The following is a 24,615-nucleotide window of genomic DNA, read 5'->3' as shown; positions in this document are numbered from 1 at the left end:
TACGGTGACTCAGGGTTGAAAATGTAACCTGTCTTATGTGTTTCTCTTTGAAAATGAATCCAACTCTTATATTGAAATGGCAGCTTACTCTCTCTCTATCTCCCCTCTCTCTCCCTTTCACCCTTCGTACAAGTCTATATTATAAAGTGACTCATCTATTAATGCACTGGAGGTGCTTCTGAAGCTCTGCCCTCGGTTCCAGGATGTTTTATGCCAGAACATTTAGTATTAGATTATGTTCCAACACATTATTCTCTTAGAAATAGCTAGCTATAAATTCCCTACTACAGTGCAAGCACATTGGTGGCCACAGCAATTCTAGTACCTCACCTGAGTTCATTTTTAACCAAAAACATGGTCCCCAAGGATGGGAGAGGGAGAAGCTCAGCAACTCCTCAGAGGATGCTGACTGAAGGCTATGGAGAAATGCCTCTTGCCTGTGTGCTCAGCAAGTTCATCTTTGGTACCTTCTTGCAGGGTTCACCGTCAGCACGATGCCTAGGCTACTTGTCTTCCAAAGTGTATGGGCTAAACGCAAATATCAATCTAAAGGATTATTATTATTAGGCGAACCGGATAAAATATTGCAATTTCCAACTTAGCAACAACCACAAAAGACGCCCGGACCTTTCTAATGGCCTGAATTCAGGTGTCACAAAAAAGGTGCTAAACCATCATCAGGAATTTTTCTTGTACAATTACCACCTTTATTTTCCTAAATTACGGCAGCTATCATAATTTACATAATTAATGTTTAGTATGTAGTTTGTAACTTTTGCTAGGGGATGAGTAGTCCCAAAAGGGACTACAGTAGTTTTGGACTCATCTTAGATGAAGACCTCAGCAGTCAACAGCGTAGTGACCAAGCCATCCTTACACTTTCCTATGTTAATTTGTGAGTAAACGACTCAGACGACAATGAAAAGGTTAATGAATTCAGCTCCTTGGGTGTTTCATAACTGTTACACTTCTGAAGCCATTAAACACAGTCATTCTAGCAGCAGAGGGATATAACCAAGATGATGACAACTTGAAATCTCATACGCGTGTGACATTTGAAATTGCCTAGTCTCACTGTACAAAGTGTTGCTGGTTTCCAGCCGAGCTCCTAGTTTCTGTGGTTTGAAGACAGCTAATCACTGCATCTCGGGGGGAAGGGAGAAAGTGGCAAACCCAACAGAATTGTACCTCCTGCCAGTCCATCACCAAGCGGAATTGACATCAGTGTGAATAAAGACTGCAAACTAGAACATTAGTTTGCTCACAAAGTGGAGAGCACTACTGATAGCAGGAGGTGGAAAAAGCAGTAAATTCTTTGCCTTATTAAATATTCTTTTCTTGTAGCTATATAGTATGAGCGGACCAGAACCCGGCTTTATTTATCATGTCCCTGGCTGACACAACGTGACAGCAACACGTGTAAAGTGACTTGTGTAGGTGATAGCTTCTCACTGATTGGTACACATTCTGTTCGGTGTAGGTCACAACATCCTCTGATAGTCCCTGACACTCCTGTTGCTGTGCTCGCTAACATTTTTTTATTACATGAATTTCCTGCGTCAGTGACCAATAAGTGCTCCTGCCCTCCATGAGCTCTTCCTCATCGCTCTGATCCTTTTAGCTCAAATTGACCAGTTTGCGTTTTTTTTTGCTGAATGCCCTTTTTAATTATTCATTAAAGCCTCTTCCATCGTGCGAAATATGCTGCCACGGTAGCAATTAGATTTCTGCCAGGCTTGGTTAATGTCAGTTGATGCAGAAATGTAAAGTTGCCGCGAATGACAGAGTTAAACAGATTGAAAGCAAAATGAGACCGGTTATGTTTCAACTGCGATTCAGTAGATTAAATGCAAAACATACTCAAGGTGCGCACAAAGCTGTTTGGAAAAATCAGCTCCATTTTAGGTTTCGGTGTCAAATCCCTGCTTGCAGGAATCAGATCAGTCAACCCATAGTGTTTGCATAGATGCACTTCAATAATCCGCCGTTCAGCGTACAAATACATCATGCTATAATTGCATAATATATTATCTTGCTGTGCTCAAGGGTGAGATTCAAATTCAAAATTATTGCTTTCGTTGGGAAAAACATATCAAGCAAAATGCAAAGCAGTTGGTGTTAGCTGCAAGTATGATTTTTGGGGCCTCTGTGAAGACAAACATTGCTTGGCTACAAAATATACAGTCACTACACTTTACAGCAAATCCTGTGAAGTGCTTTGAGATGTCTCGATCTGAAAGGTGCTATATCAAATGCAAGGGATATTTGGCATTTAGTTTGTATCAAGTATATGCTCTTCATAAAATGCTGTGGAAAATAGAAATTGATTTCACAGAAATTTGTTAGAAAGGAGCATAAATTTGTTTGCCTGTGTTGTTGGTAATTATCCTTCCTGTGGGATCAGTATTTCAGGGCAAATGAACTGTCATATGTAATAGCTGTTAATATATAAATGCATTGATCAAACTAAAATATGTCACCACCAACCTACTTTCCTCCCTGCACTAACAATTGGTGCTTGAAATAAAACTCCCAGCTCGTTCAACAGCATTAGCACTGCATCTAAGCTCATGCACATCTTTGGTTATTTCTTACATGTACTGTCGGTTGATGTTGGCCTATAAAACAAAATCTGAAGTCAGAGTTTCTCTCTCTCTATGGAAGGTTTGTGTGGTCAGAGTTGCTGTACGGTAATATAGTGATATGGCAGCTAACTGCATACATTGGAGAGGAGGCCTGACTGATTGGTGTGTGTGTGTGTATATTTTATAATGGGATCTTAATTACTTGTAACAATTAACATCCAAACATGAAATTTTGTGAAAAGGCCGAATACCTCTTCCTTTTTGGAAACAATTATAGCTCTGGTTCCTTCACTGCTGCAAACATTCCATATCTGAAACATCGCACTGATCTTTGAGCTGTTTTAATTGTGAATTATAATAATAATCCTTGCATTTGATATAGCGCTTTTCACGTCTTCTAGACGTCCCAAAGTGCTTCACAGAATATACTTAAAGTGGATCTTTCTTTTTGCAGTTTTTCATATTTGCAAATCCAACCAGTTGACAAACAGGGAGAAAAGAGTCACCTTTCCCCAACCGCCCTTGTGTCACAGGGAATGGGTAAAAGATTAACCTGCTGTAATATAGTAAAGCATTAGCGACGTTCGGGGAAAAAATATATAATTGGTTGCCATGAGCAAGCTTGTCCAGTGTACCTTGCCTTTTATAAGTGATAGCTATCCTTTAGCTTTGCTCCCAAGTTATTGAAGATTGCCAGTTCTCCACTGTGAATGACATGATTGAAAAAAGTGTCACCGTCAAATACAATCATTTCATTATTCTGAAGCCAGAGGATTGGTCCCCTGGTCAAACAATGACCTGTAAGGCTTCGTTTGATCGATTTTCAAAGAGCAGTTAATGAATCTTACATTGTATTATACCCCAACAAGGGAAGAAATTGTTTCATTTCACCCTTCTGCTGACAGCCGAAGCCTTTCACTTTGAAGTCAAAGTCCTCCTTCAGCGTAGAATCATAACCTTCCATGGAAGGGTTTGCTGTTACATGAATGCACAAGGCATGGCAGAAACAGGAGGCCCAACAATCAGTAAAAACAACACAAAAGCTGGGCTGTATTCTACATTTCGGAAGTCATCAAAAGAAGGAAGATAATGATGGTTTAGCTGGGCAGCACACTAGCTTTGTGTTCATTCCTTTTTGACTTCTGCTCTCAGTCTGGACAGATGGGATGAAATTCTCTTTCCTCTTTTGACTGTAAGGGAACTAAGCAAAATATGAGCCTGCAGTACGAAACTGCAGCTAGAGATCCACACTAATTGAGTTTTGTTCAATGAATCCATAAAGATGGATGGTATGAGATATGTAGGTGTCACAGTGATGTGTGTGTGTTTGTGGGTGGGGGGGGGGGGGGGGTAAGAGAAACTGCTGCTACTCCAATCTCTTTGACGAACTGGGGCTGCTACATGCTGACACTGGGCACGATTGGTGCAAATTACATTCACCAGCACTGAGATACTTCACCTCCACGGGCACAAAATCCATGGAAATGTAAAACACTTTAAATATTTTTATTAATAATAATTTTTAAAAAACTTACATTTGGCATAGCACCTCTCACATTGGGAGGACATCTCAAAGCACTTTAAATTGGAGTGACTGTGTTTTGTGGGCGAACGTACACGGTGGTTATTCAATGGAAATAAACAACATCTATTTATTTGGGGTAATATTGTATTAAATGGGTCCCTTTTAATATGTTCCAAGAATGAACAATGGGATTTAATCTGCATTCAGCCTGAGATATGCTATATCAGACCTGGAAATACTGACAGTTGGATACTTCATTCAGCCAAATCCCTTACTTAGATGAGCAAACAAAAAAAATTAAAGAACACTAAAATAAATATTGAGTCAAGAATAACATTTCATAGAAAACAACAAATCTAACTGGTGAGGCAATGAATACTAATTCACAGATAAAATAACCACAAACTAGAATATTTCGATTATTGCCTTGATAAAAGTTATAATAATTCTTGCATTTGATATATCATCTTTCACGTTGGGAGTGCGTCTCAAAGCGATTCACTGTAAAGTGTAGCACTTGTATTTTTTTCAAGGCCAACACCATATGTAAATGAATAACCCACAGCTCAGCAATAAGGATTTTTATCACACACGTTACATTTCTCCTTATCTGGGAATAGAACGGTTTTAGAAACTGCTGACAAAAGTTGGCTAGCCTTCCCTGACATGTCCAGAATGTCTGACTTTGATAATTTTCCCTTCACTACTAACTCAGCATTCCACCTGAGCTCATCAGATTTTTACATTTACTTAGGCACAAGAGTAACAACAGATGGCCACAGATATAAATGTCAACCTGGGTACTCACTTGGAAAACAACATGTCAAAAGTAGATTATCCGGATGTTTATCACCCAGCAAGGCAGACAAAAGCAATTGATTCTGGGACGATTCATTCTATAATACTGGAAAATATGGTGACAGAGATGATAAAGTACTGGGATGAAATGATTTCTCTGCTTATTTTATTTACTTACTTTGGGGCTCAGGATGTATGCATTACCTTCCCTGGGTGGCCGAATGGTTGTTGTGCAGTGTATAATATGGTGGGTTTTGGAGAGTCTATTCACAAGGAGTGACCTTGATAGGTCGACTGGCATTTTTCTCCAAACATTTCTTCTATTCCCAAATCAATGGATCTTTTAATCAGATACCAATTGCGATGGAAGGTGTGACAAACAGGTCAGGATTTTATTAAGCATTTTATTAAGGTTTCATGTGTGTATAGGAGTTGAATCCGAGTTCCCAAGAGCTTTGAGATGTTATTTACTTGAAGGGTATCATATAAATGCAGGTTGTTGTTCTTCAGTCTGGTGTTGTCATCATAAGAGAGTTGAAGGAAAATAGATGTTTGAGACCATCTTGCTGTGAACTCTTTGAGGGAGTGAGAAAAGAATTGGTTGAAAGTAAGTTTGCTCCTTGTTTTCTTTCACAGATCTTTCTGGTGGAGTAGTTGGATAGTATCCAAACACTGTGATTGTTGCCCTAATAGATCAATGTGTTCAACTCTGCTGCTACACATCATTTATTTATTGCATATGACCTTGAGTGAAGCGGACACTGAAAGCCCCAGAACACCCCTATTAATCTCTTTTCAGTCTGAGATTTTGAACTAATTGCTCTGCAGACCTCTCTCTCTGGTAAACCCGAAACATTTTTTCGGGGGTGAGGGGGAAAATGGCATATAGGTTAAAAAAGGTCTATTATTTTGGAGTGTTTATACTAAGCAACCAACATAAGAAAGCACAGACCAAGAAGATGTTGTTCGATCTGGAGGCCTCTCTGCTGTCGACTTTAACTCCAACTCACCTATTCTTGCTCCGGGGGAAACATTCCACATCGATATTCCCTGATCCTGTGCGCAATTGGCTGGTACGTTTCACCCACAAATTACAGTCAATTCAATTTACTATATATTCTGTGAAGCGCTTTGAGACGTCTCAAAGACATGATAAGGCGCTATAGCAAGGGTTATTATTATTATTATTATCCTAAATGGTGATCAAAGAAAAACTAAATTCTTCCAAATCCACATCTCCATTATTTATAAGTGGCCCTCCTTCCTGCTACAGTCAATAATTATCTCATCCATTCCCCCAGCACACAAAACAAAATGCATCCAGGTGTCTGGAATCCTTCAGTGAACAATCAATAGTCAGACCTATCCTTTTCCTCACCATCGTTGGGAATGGACAATCCATTCGGAACACCCGTTTACTTTTACTTACCACCAATATGCATCACTTTGCATTTATTTGCATTAAAATCCATCTGCCACTGCTTAAATCAGCTTATGCTCCTTGTATTATTCACCTGGCAACATCGCATGCTTTGGTGCCATCAGTAAATATATTAATATACAAGAAGTGTTCTCCAAATCATTTACACACAGCGTTAACTGTGAACAGCAGTGAGAGAGAACAACTCCTCCACAATAGCTGTTGGGAATAGTTATCTGCTCCAGTCTAAAGGTTCTTACTTTTCTGAATTATTTTCAGCAGCTGCTTTAATAACACTTCCAATCTATGAGAAGGGTGATTTTATCATCGAACAACCAAGGCAGTGCGTAAACTCAATTACTGTAATTAATGATTGAGTATTTTTTGAAACGTACAGCAAATATGAGCTGCACTCACAATCTTACTGAGCTATACACAAAAGTCTATATGTAAAATATTAGCTGGTCTGCAAAACAGAATTGGAGGGAAGGGGGAAAACATGGTGACTATCACACACACATCTCTTAAAACTAGCAAGCTTTACTTGATTTAATTCTTTAAAAAAAAGGATAAATATATACTTGGCAAGTTATTGATGCATTCAATTGCAGACTGAGATGGGCAACAACAACTTGCATTTATACTGGATCTGAAGGTCTATGGTTTCAGACATCAAATATTACACAAAATACACAGTCACTACACGCTACAGTATCTTCTGTGAAGCACTTTGAGTCGTTTTGAAGAAGTGATAAGATGCTGCATCAAATTATTATTATTGTTATTATTATTATATTAATCCGGAATCTAGAAATATCGGTGTGACTCATGGAAATATCAGAATGAGTGAACAGGAAGCTTCCTGTTACTGGTAAGATTGTAGTTTACTACTAGGAAGAACCAACAGCACACATAATGCCTAGACAAATAGGATTACCTCACCCGTGAGAGTTCTGGCTCAAAGTTTTCAAAGTCTCAAAGGTTGACCTGCCTGCCTGACAAAAATCATCAGTAAATAAGATTGTTCTGCAATAGGCAATTACTTTTGAACACGGTTTCAGCGACTCCCACACTTATGACTGCTCCTGCAAAGCAGATTGCAGGAACCTATGTTCTCTCACTGAAAAACATTTTACCACTTGCCAGTTCAGCACATATTAAATAGATCGGTATTAAAGTCATCAAGAGATTTCAGCTGCTAGACATGTGAGCATAAGATATATCAAATGCAAAGATTATTCTTATACATGTACTACGTACACATGGTCACATAAATATATACAAATAGCCTTTATATTAGGCATGTGGCAAAAGTGCCGTTGGCACTATCCAGGTATAACATAATAATCCCTTGCAATTTAAAAATATATATATTTTCTTCGGGTAATGACTAAACAAATTGCAAATGGCCACACTGTAACATTTGGCAGGTTATTAACATTAATGATACCATGAACCAACCTGTTTTACCATTGGCTTAATGCCACTTTAATAAATAATTTAGTGGAGGGAAAACTGAGCCAGAGGACACTCTGTCAACGAAAGTGATAACTCACCACATCTATTGGGATCTAAGCCCCAATGGGGATGTATGGAAGAAAGCACAAGCACCACATTTAAGATGTTGCCATGGCTACACAGCACAGCCAATATTATCCAATATCACTGCACAGTAAGATCATTGCTGCTTAAGAACAATTGATAAACTGTAAGTGCATCACTTTACAGATTTATCCATTCTGTCCAATTTTCCTTGACACAATGTAAAAGTAAAATTGCAGCCCTTCACGCGATACAATTCCAATATAATGACTGTTTTTAGTCATTTTCACAGGTTGAGTGTTCTTTGTGAGAGATTTAGGTGAACCGTGCAACTTAGAAGGTGGGTTTTGTTCTGTTACTTGAATGCTATGGTAAATATTTGTTTTCCTTAAGAATTGAAGTGACAGTATTGTGTTTCTGTAGCAATAAACCCCGCTCATAGATTTGAAATCACGAGCGTATGTTTGGAAATTGGTTGCGATATTATTCAAATAATATATTCCAAATTTACATCTCCCCCCACACAAAAAAATTGATTGATACAAAATCATACAGTTTTCCAAACCTGCTAAAAACAACCATTTGCAGATGAACATTTCAAAGGCCTGAGAAAAAAAAAGAAAAAAATTTTTTTTTTCTCCCTGAAAGTAATGACTGAAATGTACCTAACCATCTGCCAACATTTCAATGCACAGAGCAGTGTTCAATGTTGAACAGTGTTTATGGATAAAGGAGAAGGCACAGCTGAAGAGGTAGATTTTAAGGTAAGCTTTTAAGACAGATGGTGGGGGTGGAGGGCCAAGATGGAATGGTGGAGGAAGGGAGTTCTAAAGGTTAGGGATGTAGGGGCGATTGATGGAAAAAATGAATGAATCATTGAATGTTACAGCTCAGAAACAAGCTGTTTGGCCTTTCAGGTCTTCCCTGGCGTTTATCTCCGTATGAGCCACCTAATCAAATGTTTTCGTAACCATCTTAAATTTGTGCCCTCTGATTACTAACTAACTGAACCGTGGAAATAGTAAGGCAGTATATAACTGTTGATGCAGCCCGTTTTTCCCAGTGTGTTTGTGAATACATGGGTATTAGCGAGTCCATTTGGTGCCTGCATCTGGGAAAAAATATATACAGTATATTATTCCTTCAAATGCAGTCAAAGTTAGTTCTAAAAAGTGTGTCGCCAAACCTGCAGTAAGTTAGAACGCTGGTTCTAGTTCCAAATGTTCCGCCTTTTCTAATCGGGTTTTTAAATGCATTTTTGTAACCCTTGAGCTTTCAGTTGTGTTAAATAAGATTGGGTTTCATTTCCTGACCTGCTGATGCTCATTCTGAAGAGCCAACATATCTCTTTTTTTATATAAATCAGATGCAAGTCATACTTTGTGGTTCTTTCAGGTTTACGGGCATTGATGTGGGACTCTGTCAGGCCATATAGATGACATTAGCTGTATTGAGCAAGCTGTTTCCAAACATGCTGTGAATTTAAACTGAGACGAGAAGACTGCCCAGTTCTTCTGAAATTTCAGTGCAATATATTTGTCCTTCTTTTGAGTTCATTATCTTCAAATCATCTTAAAATGGCATTTCCTGTTCAAAGAAAAGTCTCTCCGTGCACTGGGATTAGCCCACTTAGTTGATTGTTTTCATGAACAGATCAGGCATTAGTTAATCAGACATTTTTAAACCTCCGCTTTTTAACACAATTAAATACTGTATTTGGTGCTCGCAAAATAAATACTATTTTGAATTATACAAATTCTGATATACTTAATACCTTCATCTGAAAGCAAATACAGGGATTTTTGCAGCAGTATAACTCATTAGTAATATCTTTCTCAATCTCTGATAGCTTGTTTGTTCTTACCATCAGAAGGTTTGGACCATTTGAGGATACCCATTAGGTTTCCAGGTGCATTTCCTGGATCCAAGGACTGGCATACCAAGTGCTTTCTGCCTCAGCATGTTGTAAGGTGCCTCGTGGCAGCTATGTTCAGATGGTCCATAGGGACTGCAGCCTGAAACCTATAAATATTGATTGCTTATGGCTGTGGGTCTGTACGACAGCTGTGTGCAAACTTTTAAATTATCACCGTAAAGCTGATTACTGAAACCGAATTACCAGGACTATTTGTGTTATTTAATTTTTCATTGAATACCTGCTGTGTCGATCCATCGGTCTTTCCTAGACAAATCTAAATCGGAATTAGTCACGGCTGTTTAACTTGCATCAAATTCTGTCGTGCTGTACAACCCGGGTTACAACCGTGCATTGATTTTGCTGTTAAACAATGATTTACATTGCAGATGCTGCACAATAAGCATGTGATGGTGCGTGTAGGAGGGGGATGGGAAACGTTTGAAAGCTACCTGCTAAAGCACGACCCCTGCCGGATGCTGCAGATCTCGAGAGTGGATGGCAAGACCTCACCGCTCCCTAACAAGTCCCCGTCAATCAAGGACCTGAGTCCCGATAGTTACCTTGTTGTGGCTGCTCACTACAGAGGCAGGAAAGAGAGTGCAAACAATAATAGTGGTAACTGGGTGACAAAGTGATTATCGCAGTATTGACTATGCAGTATGTCTCCTCTATTATTCTGAGTAGTGATTCACTGCCAGTACGTATAACCACCTACAGCCCTTTTCCAGCCCCAGTAGGCCATGAATGATCCAAAACATTGAATCCAAGTCTCTGTGGATTATCATTATTATCATGATTGGCAAAAGCCGAAAAAGGCACCAAAAGGCAGACTCCTCTATGCAATCATCAGAATGTAATGACACTGCTGTGAATTGACTCCTGGAGCTCTAGTAAGTGCAAGGAGTAATATTTAAAGGAAATCGGTGCAAATCTTCATTGATTTTTCTCAGTTTCAGCAATTCCTGGGCTTGAAAGAGGTAACATTTTGCAATGCCTAGTTGGAACTGGGCATCTCATTAATTAAGGATATTATAGACATTGCTTGGCTCTCACTTATCCTGCTTCTCTTGCATTATGGCTGTTTACAAAATTGTCTGTTTGTAAAAAAAAAGGCAGCACCAATATTGGACTTGGATTGATTGCTGCATACCAAAGAGGAAGCCCACGTGTACTGCAATACCTAGGAGTGAGTATATCATGGTCTAATATTTATAATCCCAAACATTTACCAAAGGGTTCCTAAATCTTCTTTCCTGCCACCTGCAGGATAGCACCATTTTCAGATTTTAGGCTATGCCCGAGCTTGGAACATTATGTACTCTCAGAAGGGTAAGCTTTCCAGCTGAGTGGCTAAATATGGCACTTGATGCTGTCCAACTCATTTGGACATATGCTTGCTGGGATAATATTACCTTAATAGTCTGAATTGATTTCAATTCTCCCCCCACCCCCACCAATCTGGTAAATAGAAAAATCAGAAACACTCTTCACAACAGAAGACCTTCTGACTCCTCCATGCCCATTACTGAATTGAGGGTGACAGTAGTGCAGAAGAGACAATTTGCAACTAATCTGTATGACACCTTTGGGAGCTCAGGTGACGTGCAAGATGAAAATCTAACAGCTGATGGGTTGCTCCATATACCTCCATTACTCTGTGCCCTGACACAATTTAAGTAAAGATTTAGAAGAACCACTATATTGAAAATGGGTTTATTTTATTCCTTCACTATTTCTTAGTACGGTGGTAGGGTGGGGCGAAACCTGAAGTGCTTATATGTTCCCTCCACTCACCAAACCCGAGCGATTGGATTTACAGGTAATTAATGACTACATTCTATAGTCCGCTGACTACATCTGCTTATCTTGTGCACTCCCAATCTCCCCACCGCCTTCACAAACACACACCCAAACAAATAATGCCTAATTAACTCCCTAGAAGTGATTCTATATTAAAACTATTAATAGGACTGAATGTAATGCCCGCTCCCTCTCCACACCACCTTGAATATATTTCCAATGAAGTTCACTTAGACTACGTGGTTAAAATAAAGATTAGTCATTGCATTGAACCAGGAATACCAAACAAGTCAGACTTGCACAGCAGATGTGATCTACACAGCATTTGGGCATTCAGCATCTCTGGCCCCACACTCTGGAACTCTATCCCGCAATCCCTCCGCCTCACCCTCTCTTACCTCCTTCAAGTCCCGTCTAAAGCCCTTCCTCTTCGACCGTCCTTTCGGCCACTCTGCCACCCCCACAGGTCCTTCACTCCTCCTGACCCCAAATCCCAGCTCGGGTCCAAAAACCCCTGACTGTCCAGCACCCTGGGACATCTTTCTGACGTGAAGGGCACTATACAAGTGTAATTTGTTGTTGTTTTGGGCCCTCAATGCTGTTGCCTGAATGCTTTTGCATCATTGCCAGTATGCCTGCAGGGAGTTTTTATTTTTAATGGCTCCAATCCAATTACCAAACACCCTCCTTTTCATTTCACAGGTTATATTAGCTTTGATCTCTTCTTGAGCACTGACCAGTAACATAATATGAAATTAAGTATAGATTTTTCAGTATGCTTTTAAGTGTAAAACGAGCAACCAACCGGATGTAAATTCCTTAAAAATAGATTTAACTGCTGACAAACATCCTCAATTAATAAATTATATTTTCCTCCCTTCGTAAAATGGTTGGGGGAGTCCTGTAGCTCAGCAGTGAGAGCACTCGCCTCGCAAGTAAAAGACCTGGGTTCGATTCCCGGCAGGGCGAAACCTTGGGCAAGTTTGCTTACTCCACATGCCTGATAATAATCCCTCAAGAAAGAAAACAATAATATATCGGTTACTTCAATTCTCGACTTTTGTGGGACACTGATGTACGCAATTGGCTGCCGTGTTTCTCCCACAAAATATACAGTCTATTCACTTTACAGTATATTCTGTGAAGCGCTTTGAGACATCTAGAAGACGTGAAAGGCGCTATATCAAATGTAAGGATTATTATTATTACTTGATCCATGCTGGGACGAGCTGACCCTCTCAAAGTTAATGAGGAGTAAGTGGTTTCCCATGGCTTTCTACCTCTGGTTGCATTTGCACATTGGGATTGGATTCATTCATAGCTTTGGATACAGTGAGTATCTCTGCAGCTAGCAATTGTTAATGTCCATTGATGGAACCAAGATGGTGCTGAGCATCCACTTCTTGATAAAATTAGCCTGTGGTGGTGGCAGTAAAAAAAGACTACCAACAGCCTGCTTGCCTTCTACCTCTTCTATCCCAACAAAGCCTTCAAGTTGTTTCACTGGGACCTTTTCTAATCTTTTTCAAGCAATTCAAATGTTAAACTGAGGAACACCTCAGCATGTTATATCAATCGACATGCTTGAGCTTTCTACCTGCACATTTTTCCTGTTTTTCTTATGCTCCATTTTAAAATCACCGGATGGATAAGCTGCTCCCTGATGAAAGGGCAGCTAGAATAGGAGTTGAAGACAGTCGACTGCCATATAATGTTACAACTGCAAATGTAAGTGTGCAGCAATACTCTGTTGCTGATGCTGGCTGGAACAGTCATAAAATGTCAGGGAAATATTTGGCATAATTTATTCCAAATTGTCCACATTCGTTCAGTTTATTATGACAAAACATAAGTGAAATCTCCATTCTGTTCCTAGCAATTCAGCTCCTGTTTGGCATTGGAATTGTCTCTGGAATTATCCGCATCAGGACTGTTGGGGGTGGGGAAAAAAACAGCATGATCTACCACAGTGCATTAGTATGGAAGGAAATGACTGGATTCAGCAGGGTCAGGCTGTTCAACCAGCTTTGATATAAAATAAAGAAAATATACTGTATTTTAGTCTCTGCAAATAGTGCAAGTGCTCTTAATATTAAATAACTACAAACGTGCAAGCAAGAATTTATGTACACACCGAGTTTAAGATTGGAAAACAGGTGGTATGCTGAGGTTTCATTCTAACAAATGAGGAATGAATTCAAAATATAAATTCATCAACAAGCCAATGCTCATTTGTATATTTAAAAGTAACGTCCCTCAACAAGTCTTTGCAGAAATGCTTAAAGTGCACGTCACACTGGACTTCATAGTTTGACACAAATTAATCCAAAGATGACATATTTTAACAAATCTCTAAATTGATGGCATATTAATACATTAGCAGTTGTTGAGTATTTTGGTACAAGTGAAATAGCTGCCTTGGTTTACGATTTTTCTGTGCCTTTGTTGCAGTTTATGCAATATAATTTGTTTGCCAGTAGAAGTCGCTCTTATGAAAAAGAACCCTGACAGCGATTTTTCACAGGTTGCCTTTATTCGGTATGAATGAATCTTAGAATGTATATTAAAAAAAAGCAAGACATTTGTTAGAGATTCTTACTGATTTCTGTGAATTTGACACTTATTCGCCCCCCATTAAAAACCATTTCCTGCAGACAATAACATATCATGTAACATTCCCACTCAACTTTCTGTGAAAATGTTGCTGTTTCTATGAAAAGTTAATTTGTTCTATACATTTGTCATCGTATAATAAAAGTTACATCATAGGTGCTCAATTAAGACAGTCTGAAAAGGGTTTCCGGTAGATCCATTTTTCATAGCAAAAAACTGGTCATAATTTGTCATGAATTGGCAATCTTATTCAAAAAGGTCACAGATAGACAGACAAATGTAAAATGTCCCACTGGTGCAGTGGGAGTGGAAGATGCTCTTCTGTAATGGATAGTAGCAATTGAAACTCTGAACTGCACCAAACAAACTAAAGTGAACCTCAAAATCCTCAGGCAATAGACACAAGGAGGAAATAAGTCCCTATTCCTGAACACCATTGCCTTTCGTATCAATGAACATAGATGATTGCCTTATCCTTTCTTTCGGAAACTTTTTTGGTCGTGCACAATTATTGAAATTCAACGAATGTTTGACACAATCAGTTTTCTAGTTTAGAAGCTATAATTGAACATATGCAATTTTGAAAGCAAGTTTCATGCACAGTAAAAAGCAATGGCAATAAATTGGAGCATCATTGTGTAGCAGCATTATATCCCCTCTACCTTTCCAAGCTAAATCTAGTCATTGTAATAAAATAAAACTGGATGGTGCACAAATACCTCCATCAGAATCTGAAAGATTTTATTTCTGCAGACGAGGCTTCTGTCAAACCAGATGAAGCTTCACACGCAAAAGATGAATCTATCCTTTTTAAAATGTTATTTTACTTTTATTCTAAGTAACTGCTTCACAGTGCATTTATGATATGCCTCCTCTTTTGTTTAATAATGCATTTCTAAAAATAGAAGCATTTCAATCTGCAGAGATGATTCTTGTGCTGAAAACATCAATCTTAATTTTTTGATAAGGTTGACCCAAATAGTTTTGCACCTGTAGCTGAAAGAGTTTAAAATAAAACATCAGCATTGCTAATAATGGTTTTATGATGAGGTAGTTAGTTCAGACATTGTCTCTGGAAAGAATGTGAACTACTCCGAATCCTGTTCCTATGAACCACTGGCCTGATTTGCTTACCTCATCAAAGCTTACCAATCCTCTTGTGCACGTAATATCGTTATAAATCTGTACTTTACTATTCTTCTAGATGTACCCATGTAGCTCTCATCCGCAAAAGTTTGTTGGATTTTAGCAATAAACTGTACAATGCTGTGCCTCAGAATTTTCTATAAATGTAAAATATTGTCTGTTATTTCAAAATGTGATAAATGCCACAAATCATTGTTTTCGACTGGCCGGATGTGTATGCATAGCATTTATTTGAACAGTGATGTCTAAAATGTAATATTCACAAACAGGGTTCACTGCATTATTTATGTTGCAACACATCTGGTTTGTTAATATCACACTTGTGATCCCAACATAGATGAAAATGTATCACAACATACATTTACCAGATATGCAATAGCAATGGAATCATCTACATTGTCTTTCAAACACCTCAAATAAACACTGATAATGATAATGTAAAGTTTTTTTTTGTAAGGGGACAGATGCTAAGATATTGTAATCCCTCCTAAATTGCAGACAACACTATGTACAACCTAAGGGTACATAATGGACCTACTGAGGAATGACAGTTGTAGGGTACAAAAAATGACAGTCCAGTGCTGAATTTTATTATAGCATTTAGTTCAATGTGAAGCAACTGAAAAGTTCCTAGAAAAGATGCAAGTCAGCTTCTCTTCCCCCCACTCATTTGTAAGGAAACAACCAATATTTAAATTACCTTAAAGTAGCTTCCCAATGCATGATTTGCCATATAGTGCCAAATCAAATTAGTCTTTTTGCTGTACTTTAATATTATGGTGCCTTGTAATCAATTCTTTTTATACAAGTTTCTAAAAAGAAAAAAAATCACTGAATATTGGTGAACTGTGTAGATTGTTTAATGTAAACTTGAAAGGATGCCCTTACTATTGTGGGGGCATTAATACTGTAATCATTTCTGTTTGAAAGAGCCAGGAGTCATTCTTATTACACATCTAGGTGCACCAAACAAAAATGTTTCTGCAAACAATGTTGTGCTTTAATGAAAATCGTAAAATCCTTTACACTTTACAGGGTGATGATAATGCACCATTCCATCTACACAACTAATTGTCAACGTTTCCCTCTCGTTGTCAAAATACTGTGTTATCCTAGAAAGCTAATAAAGTATTCTTCAGTACTTGGCTGTTTTGTTTAAAAGACACAGATCTCTTTAAAAAAATAACAGAACAATGCTGCTCTCAAGTGGCATACTGGTAAAACTGCATCTACACAAACATCTTCGACTCTGTTAACTTCTCTCAATTACCTGATGTAATAGCACAAAACATGTGTCTGCAGCATCATATAGTACAATTTTGCAGAAAGTCATAAATAAGCTAAATTAATAGAATGGTTTTTTTGAATGCAGTGCTTCAAATTATTTTGATACCATATCACAAAGGTATAACATTCAATCATTCCCAATGAACGGCCTCATTTTCACACTTTTGGAGAAGAAAAAGGCAATTATTTGAAATTATTTTTTGTTAAAATTAATCCAGAACAATAGAGTACCTACTTCAACTCCACTGGTATCATCACGGCTACTGTATTTTATAATTAAAGTGAAAATATTATGCAGTTTATTCCACTTATGGTCAAATGCTCGACTACAGTAGAGTCCTGTAGCTCAGTGGTTAGTGCACTCGGCTCACATGTCAGAGAGCTGGGTTAGATTCCCGGAAGGGTGAAACCTTGGGCAAGTTTCCCTACTCCACAAGCCTGATTATAATCCCTCAAGAAAAAAACCCAATAATAAATTGGTCACTTCAATCTACGATTGTGGAACGCTGCTGTGCGCAATTGGCTGCCGCGTTTTGCCCACAAACATACAGTCAATTCACTTTACACTATATTCTATGAAGCGCTTTGAGACGTCGAGAAGCCGTGAAAAGTGCTATACCAAATGCAAGGATTATTATAAATGAAACTTGAGATGCAGCTGGTTATTTCATTACCTTTGTTGACATGAGCTTTATATTGCCCAGAAACATTAACTGAATAATCAATATTCAAACACTTTTACTCCTCCACATCAACTAACTTCACTATGTGCATGCTTTTGGTTTCACATAAAAAAAACCTCACATTTATATAGCGCCTTTGCATATAAACATCTCAAAGCTCTTTAGAAAATACAACTGGTTAGAAATGAAGTGAATGTATTTTTTTGCAGGCATTATAGCAGATAATTTGCACCAGCAACTGCCCGTGAACAATGCACTGAGCAGCCACTTCCTGTCGTTTGATATTGGAGATAAATTTGGATTAGGAGAGAATATAAATCAGGAAAACCAAAATTCTGCAGTTGTTTGAAATACCATATTGGGGTTTCTTGTTCCAAAATACATTACCTTACATTCACCTTCATTAAAATCCATCTGCCACTCCTTGGCCCATCTGCTTAAGCAGTCCAGAACTTCTTGAATGCAATTTATCTTCAAATGGTTCATCCGATCACATAGCTCAGTATCATTAACAAAAGTATTATATTACAAGTACTCATCTCAGTCACAGGAACAGCAGGAACCGGAATAGAATGCTCGGCCCACACTCCTAAACGTTGAAGCTATTATTATTTAATTTGCTATTGCTAAGCCATTTTCAAGCCACTCAGCTATTCTTTCCATTAATTCCATCAACTTTAACTGCCTGACATGCAATTTTTCTAAAAGTCCATATTAACTTAATCCACTGACGAATCCTCATCCATTAGTTTGATTGCATACATTAATTAGCCATACCTATTAGTTTTAATTCTATGCTTACTACTCCTTATGCCGTCTGTGCTCTTTAGACTAGGAGATTTCATCCTGGGTAATGCTCGCATTTTCCTAGCTATTTTAGGTTCATTCAATCATCTAGAATTTCCAAATTTACTTCATTTTAAAGATAACATTATTCGATTCCAGTTCCTCAGTGCCTTTGGAACTCTTACTTTACTGGAACAAAATATAGCACTTACAACCTGCCTTTCATCTATTTAAATGCTGGCTCTATTTTGATCTTTGAAATTATCATTTTTGAATATTGAGCGCAAAAAAGCATTTCTTGTGTTTGAGACCAACTAAATTTTTTGGTGAATATACCAACAAGTCTTGTGATGCTGTTCTGTTACAGAATACAGTAATGTGTTTACTTCTCCAATGATACATTAAGCAACACTAAATACTGCAAAGGAGTTTTATTTAGTCATAAAATGCAGCATTTTGAATAGCTCACTTACATACTCTCAGAGGTAGTCGAGTGAATCCACATTTATGGATTGCCTCTTAAATAGATCAAAGAGATTTGGGCCGTTTAAGGGATTCTACAATTTTGGTAGCAGCAAAAAAGGTTCACCAATGAATCCTATACATTAATGCATTTAATTAAAAGCGCCGCGAAAATAATTCTCAATACTTTATTGAACAGAAGTGGTAGCGTCAAAGAAAGCATCTTTTCATGCACCTTCCCACACTATCCAAGGCACTATGGTTAAAAAATTTCGCTGTTGATAAATATAGAAAACCAAGTCTAATAAAGCTACAGTTAAATAATTTAATTTAAAAAATTCCACAATCAGTAGGTAGCTACATTAGTTTATGAATAATGGCAATGGACAGAAAGAAAATAAACATTTAGCTTTACAATCTCCAATAAGTCTAAAGCAAACCAAGACTTAGGACCAGCAGCATACACACCTTCCGCAGTTTCATTAATGTTAAACAACTTGATTGGCCTAGTGTTTGTAAACGTAGGGAAGGGTGTTTTTTGGTAAGAATACAGAGGGCCTTTGTGCAGACATTCAGTGCTAAGCATAGCACATTGCTGGATCTTTCTAACCACACAACATCAAAAGCCACAAAAACACAAGCCTCTCAGTAACTGGAGCCGGTAGAATCCATGTTGGCAACAGAAGTCCGTCTTCCTTCATATTTCCAGGTAATTTAACCAACTTGCCACTGGGAAAAAAATAAACAATTATTTGTACAGCATTTAAAGATTTCAGCTGTGCATCACATATACGGTATTATTGAGACAGTATAATTCCTTACCTGAATCTGTGTGTTAATCTATCACAACCTCAAGAGAAGAGTTTCTTGGATGCTCAACACGTGCAACATACTCTCTTTACTTTTAAGAACATTGAACCTAGATAATACCACACTGCACATAACAAAATACCTTTATCTGGGGGTAAGAAACAGTAGTTTAACAGATTTACAGTCTCCCTCTTTGATATCTAGCTAGGTATCTATTTTACTTTTCTGAGCTAGAGAATTGAACCTTGTGTGCTACAATGCCAATGTTCTTGCTACTGATTTTGCTTTCCAAATTCATTCTTCATTGGTACCGCCAAGGAAATCATAGAATTTAAAAAAATCTAGAGTGTTTGGTACAATCTTGATCATGGCTAGTTTTCTATCAGTTACATAATTCACCATGTTTACAGTTTCTTCCCTTTTGCCTTATTCTCTTTCTGGCATTCTTTTTGGCTAATAGTTATGGGCAGACATGCAGCATTTAGTCTGCATCTTAACAGTAGACTATACGAAGGCCCGCGTGGGAAGGGATTTCGATAGCTCCATCATTGCTGGTAAAGATTCAAATGTAAATTCAAATTTAAGACCCAAATAATTCATAGGAGAAATTTTATAGATACAAGATTGACAGATTTTTTTTACAGAGCACATTGGAATTCTCTATCAGAAACATATCTGCCTGTCAAGAATTCATCAACACAATAAAAGCATTTTTGATCACGTGCACCAAATGTCATAGGTATATTAAACCAACACACATCATTAGCTTGTTGGCCAGATGAGAGAAACACTGGGTCATTCTCAATTCAAGTCGTCCAAACAGCTGTGCAAACACTTCAAAACCAGTGAATTCTATCCCCTGGTGACATTTCTGACAGAAACTCCAGTAGTTCGACCTGCCAGTGACACTATTTTCTGTTATCAATGTCTCGTGTCAACCCATGCATATGCCGATCAAACCACAAAGCTACATGGAAACAGCAGTAAGAGCAGATAATCTTGCTGTGACACCACCCTTTCTCTGTGTCTTTCATCAACCCAACTACGCCTTTGCTGTCTCAGACAAATTGGTTACTGCTGCCATATACATGCATATAACTGAACATGAGCAGATTTCTCACTGTACAAATTTTAGCTTACCCGAAGGCCTCCTCCTCCTCCGCCCCCCATCGACCCTGCATTTTTCTCCATCTCCTCTTGCTTCTTTTTCTTTCGCTCCACAGATTCTGGATTTTTAATGCCCCTGCTCACATTCTTCACAAAAGAGGAAACAATTCATCAAACATTAGACTGTACTAAACGTACTACATCTAAATTAAAATGCACAAGAAAAAAATGACATTTTAAATTAAAAAAAGTGTGGTGCATACTAACATATAGTACATTCACAAGTGGTAAATTACATTGAGAAAGAGGTATTGCCACATTTATACTAAGTCTGTTTCAGACAAGCAGTGCATTGCATTATACTAATATGCTTCTCAGCAAAACATTTATAGCAGAAGAATACAACTTAAGTAAAATATCACACATGCTGTTTTAAAATATTAGGAAAGCTCTGGTTAAGCCTACAGTTACTACGATAACCTTATCCCTATCTCTTTTAATGTCTAAAAAAGACAGATGTTCATCCACAAATCATCAACATTTTATAGCTCTCTAATCGTTCCAGAAGCGTTTAGTCTGTGTTTAGACTGTTACGAGGGATATATTTATAGGCAATTCAAGATTTTAATAAGTATATTTAACACAATGTTCTGTAGGGGGGACCAATGTATCACAACAGGAAATAGTGGAATGTGGGCTACTGTCCATCTCCCAAATAAAAAAGGCCTGTGCATTTGGCAGACCCATTTTGCATCAAGTGATCCTCGGGAAGAGGAGTATGAGTCCTCATTCTCACCTCCTTTTGACGCTTCTCTGCAGCTTCCGCCAGTTGCCGTCTTCTCGTTTCCTGAGAACGCATAAAATAATTCAAGATTCCATCAGAGTGCAGATAAAAACTACATAAGCTTCTGTAACATCAGCTCCTAAAGTCTCATCATGTTTCATTTTTTGCTTCTGACTAAGGATCACCATTGAGAAAATGGAACAACTCTTTCCCCTCTGTCCTTTTCTTAAACTGTTCAACAGATACATGTACACATGTTAGACTGTATCCTCTATCTAAATATCTCTAAACAATGAATTTTCCAAGGTACTGATTCCACTACAATGCTAACATTTGCCTGAACTGTACAAAACCATTCAAAAAAAGAACATTGGGACCTCAAAAACAATGCCCAGTCTGTTGCTTATCTTTCTCTCCCCACCCCATCCACCCACTTCCCTAAACCGCAATAACCTCGTCTTTTCATTTACAATTATCCATGTGTTCATGCAAATACATTTACCTTGCCAGCGACCACACCGCAAACATTCACAACAGGGCACAAGGAAGTAATTAAAACTCATTACTGTTAAATGTCGTCTCACTGGTGTAAGACGAAAGGGATCCAGGCGCCTCCTCTCATTATAGTCTACGAAGTGATTTCATCCGAAATGAGACAACACGGTGTTGTTCATTCCAATGTTAAATCAAAGGGCCATTATGTGACTCACGGGTAGACATTTAACTCTTTACACCAGTACTCAGCAATCTCCTGGGTGCTTGTGTATGTTGTAAACTATTACTCCATTGTTCTACATTAATAATAATAATAATCCTTGCATTTGATATAGCGCTTTTCACGTCGAGAAGATTATTATTATTATTGTGTTAACCACGTGTAAATACACATGTACAAAGGGGATTCCAGGTGACTTTAATTATATAATTAACAATAAATCTAAAGTTGATTCTGAAATCCTTTAGATTGGTTTTAATTATAACTTTAATACCCTCTGTAGCCTCGGTTTAAACAACCTGCAAAATTAGACACTGGTATTATTGTAAGATCACAATGAGTTTCAACTGTAACAAATACATTTTGCAACACTCATATTTTAAACCCTGAGAAACAAGATCCACCGCTCCGCTCCCTACACTGAGATAAGCCTGTGATAATCTTGATTTAATGTGCAAGGCATTAGAATGTATTACAGCAACACAACATAAGGTCCACTCAATGGAGCCCTTCAAGTATTATTCCAGGCATGAATCACAAACATCGCCACATTCCTCTAGTTCACCAAGATACCAGCAAACAGCTGTCTCAAGAGACGAAGAAGTCCTTAAAATAGCTAAAATCAACCTACAACCAAACCTGCACTGAAGACCAATTCACTGGGCAAAGTTAAAACGAGATAGACAGATACTTTAGCATCTTAAGGGCTATGATGAAAGAGGGATTCAAAGATCTGCCAATATCTAATAAACTGCTGGAACAGGCCCGTTGGGCTGAATGGCCTCGTTATGTTCTACGTTCCTAAAGGAAGGCGTAACTGTGGTTTCAGATAGAATTGAGGCAATTAAACTTCACAGACACTGAAATAACACAAACACTCCCATGTACTTCCTCAGTTTTAAATATCTGACAAAACCTGTTGACCACCCACCCGGGGACCCTCTTGGGGACATTTTCGTAACTGAAAGGCTCTTTGTAAGTGCAGGTTATAATAATAATAATAATAATAATCCTTGCATTTGATATAGCGCTTTTCACGTCGGGAGGACGTCCCAAAGCGCTTCACAGAACACACTGTAAAGTGAATTGACTGTATATTTGTGGGCGAACGCGGCAGCCAATTGCGCACAGCAATGTCCCACAAACAGTCGTAGATTGAAAATGACCAATTTATTATTGTTTTTGGTTTATGAAGGGATTATTATTAGGCTCTGTGTGGAGTAAGGAAACTTGCCCAAGGTTTCGCCCTCTGCCTGGAATTGAACTCAGGTCTCTCACTTGCAAAGCGAGTGCTCTAATCACTGAGCTACAGGACTCCACAGGTTGTTGTCAACGTGCACTGACACTGTCACTGTTAATCACGTTGTTTGTGTGTGTGTGTGCGCGCGCGGTGGGGGGCAAAACGAACGAGACAAATATAAAAAGATGCACAGGTTATTAATAATTATATACAATATCATTAATATATATATACTGTACTTTGAGGATATTAATGAATATGATACCTCGTACCATTCACCCTCAAAATACACAGTCAACAACAACAACATTATAGTTGTACAGCGCCTTTCACGTCGGGAGGACGTCCCACGGCGCTGGACAGTGTACAGCATTTCAGACCCCAGAGAGGGTCGGGGGTGGGGAGGACGGGGGGGGGGGGGGGGGAGGGGGAGGGGGGTGGCCGATGGCACGGTCGAAGAGGAGGGTCTTGAGGCGGGACGTGAAGGAGGCTGAGGAGGGGGCGAGGCGGAGTGACTGGGGGATGGAGCGCCAGAGGCCGGGGGCAGAGCGGCTGAAGGCTCTCCCGCCAATGGGTTCGGGGGGGGTACGGCCGAGCGGAGGGAGCGGGCGGGCGGGTTGGTAGGAGGGTGAGGGTTGGCAGAGGGAGGGGTGGCGGTGGGCGGTGGTGGGGGGGGGGGAGGGGGGTGGGGGGGGGGGGGGTGCGAGGCCGCGGAGGGCTTTGTCGGTGAGGACCGGGATCTTGAACCGGATCCTCTTGACACGAGGATCATCATTACGAATTATTATTATTGTATTATTATTATTATTATTATTATTATTGCTGACAAGTCGATCCGAACGGTAAGTATGACGGTCACTGCAGGAATTGGGATGAGCAACAACATGAGAATGCAACGACGACAACAACCGCCACCGCCCGCCTGCAAACATGGCGGGTAAAAATGGCTCCGGCCCCCGGGCCGCGCCCGGCCCGCGAGGGGAAACATCCTACCGGATCCGGCGTCTCCACCGCATCCTCGGCCGTCCCTCCCAGGCAGGGCAGGCACATGCCCATACTGCGGGCCCGGGGTGGGGGGTGTGGGGGGGACAGGGCCGGGCGGCGCCGCTCGGTGTCTCCGGCAGAGCAGCGACCGTCTCTCTCCCTCTCTCTCTCCGCCGCCGCCCCGCGCTGGACAGTCGAACGACGAGGGTGCGCCGGCGGCCGCCTCTGTTGCGGTCCCGTTTCCTGTCCGCTGCCCTCCCGTCGCAGCGCCACCTGTGGGTTGGAGGAGCGCAGCTCAGCTCTCACTCACTGTCACTGACTCACTGTCACTCAGTCCCAACTGGTACCAAACCAGAGGGCAGGAGGTTCTGATCCCCCCCCACCCCCTCATCCGCCTGATTCCATCATTG

At 39.4% G+C, this 24,615-nt stretch overlaps 2 protein-coding genes across 2 annotated transcripts in view; one reads left to right on the top strand and one right to left on the bottom strand.

Moving 5' to 3' along the window:
* The window catches only part of LOC103175099 (growth arrest-specific protein 2), a 42,594-nt gene extending 32,171 nt beyond the window's left edge, over positions 1-10,423 (top strand). The window contains exon 9 of the mRNA XM_042341582.1: positions 10,175-10,423. Within this exon, the coding sequence (XP_042197516.1) occupies positions 10,175-10,423 (249 nt within the window). The remainder of the gene's footprint in view (positions 1-10,174) is intronic.
* Positions 10,424-18,519: 8,096 nt separating this feature from the next.
* LOC103174993 (small VCP interacting protein) lies at positions 18,520-24,379 on the bottom strand. Its single transcript, XM_042341504.1, has 4 exons — positions 24,215-24,379; positions 21,279-21,329; positions 20,516-20,629; positions 18,520-19,294 (listed from the first exon to the last, which is right to left on the bottom strand). The coding sequence occupies exons 1-4, from the start codon at positions 24,275-24,277 to the stop codon at positions 19,280-19,282; spliced, it is 243 nt and encodes an 80-aa protein (XP_042197438.1). The 5' UTR covers positions 24,278-24,379; the 3' UTR covers positions 18,520-19,279.
* Positions 24,380-24,615: the final 236 nt, after the last annotated feature.

The sequence above is a fragment of the Callorhinchus milii genome, unplaced genomic scaffold (genome assembly GCF_018977255.1).
Source record: "Callorhinchus milii isolate IMCB2004 unplaced genomic scaffold, IMCB_Cmil_1.0 Scaffold17, whole genome shotgun sequence".
NCBI classification, from domain to species: domain Eukaryota; kingdom Metazoa; phylum Chordata; class Chondrichthyes; order Chimaeriformes; family Callorhinchidae; genus Callorhinchus; species Callorhinchus milii.
This window is presented reverse-complemented; position numbering and strand designations above follow the sequence as displayed.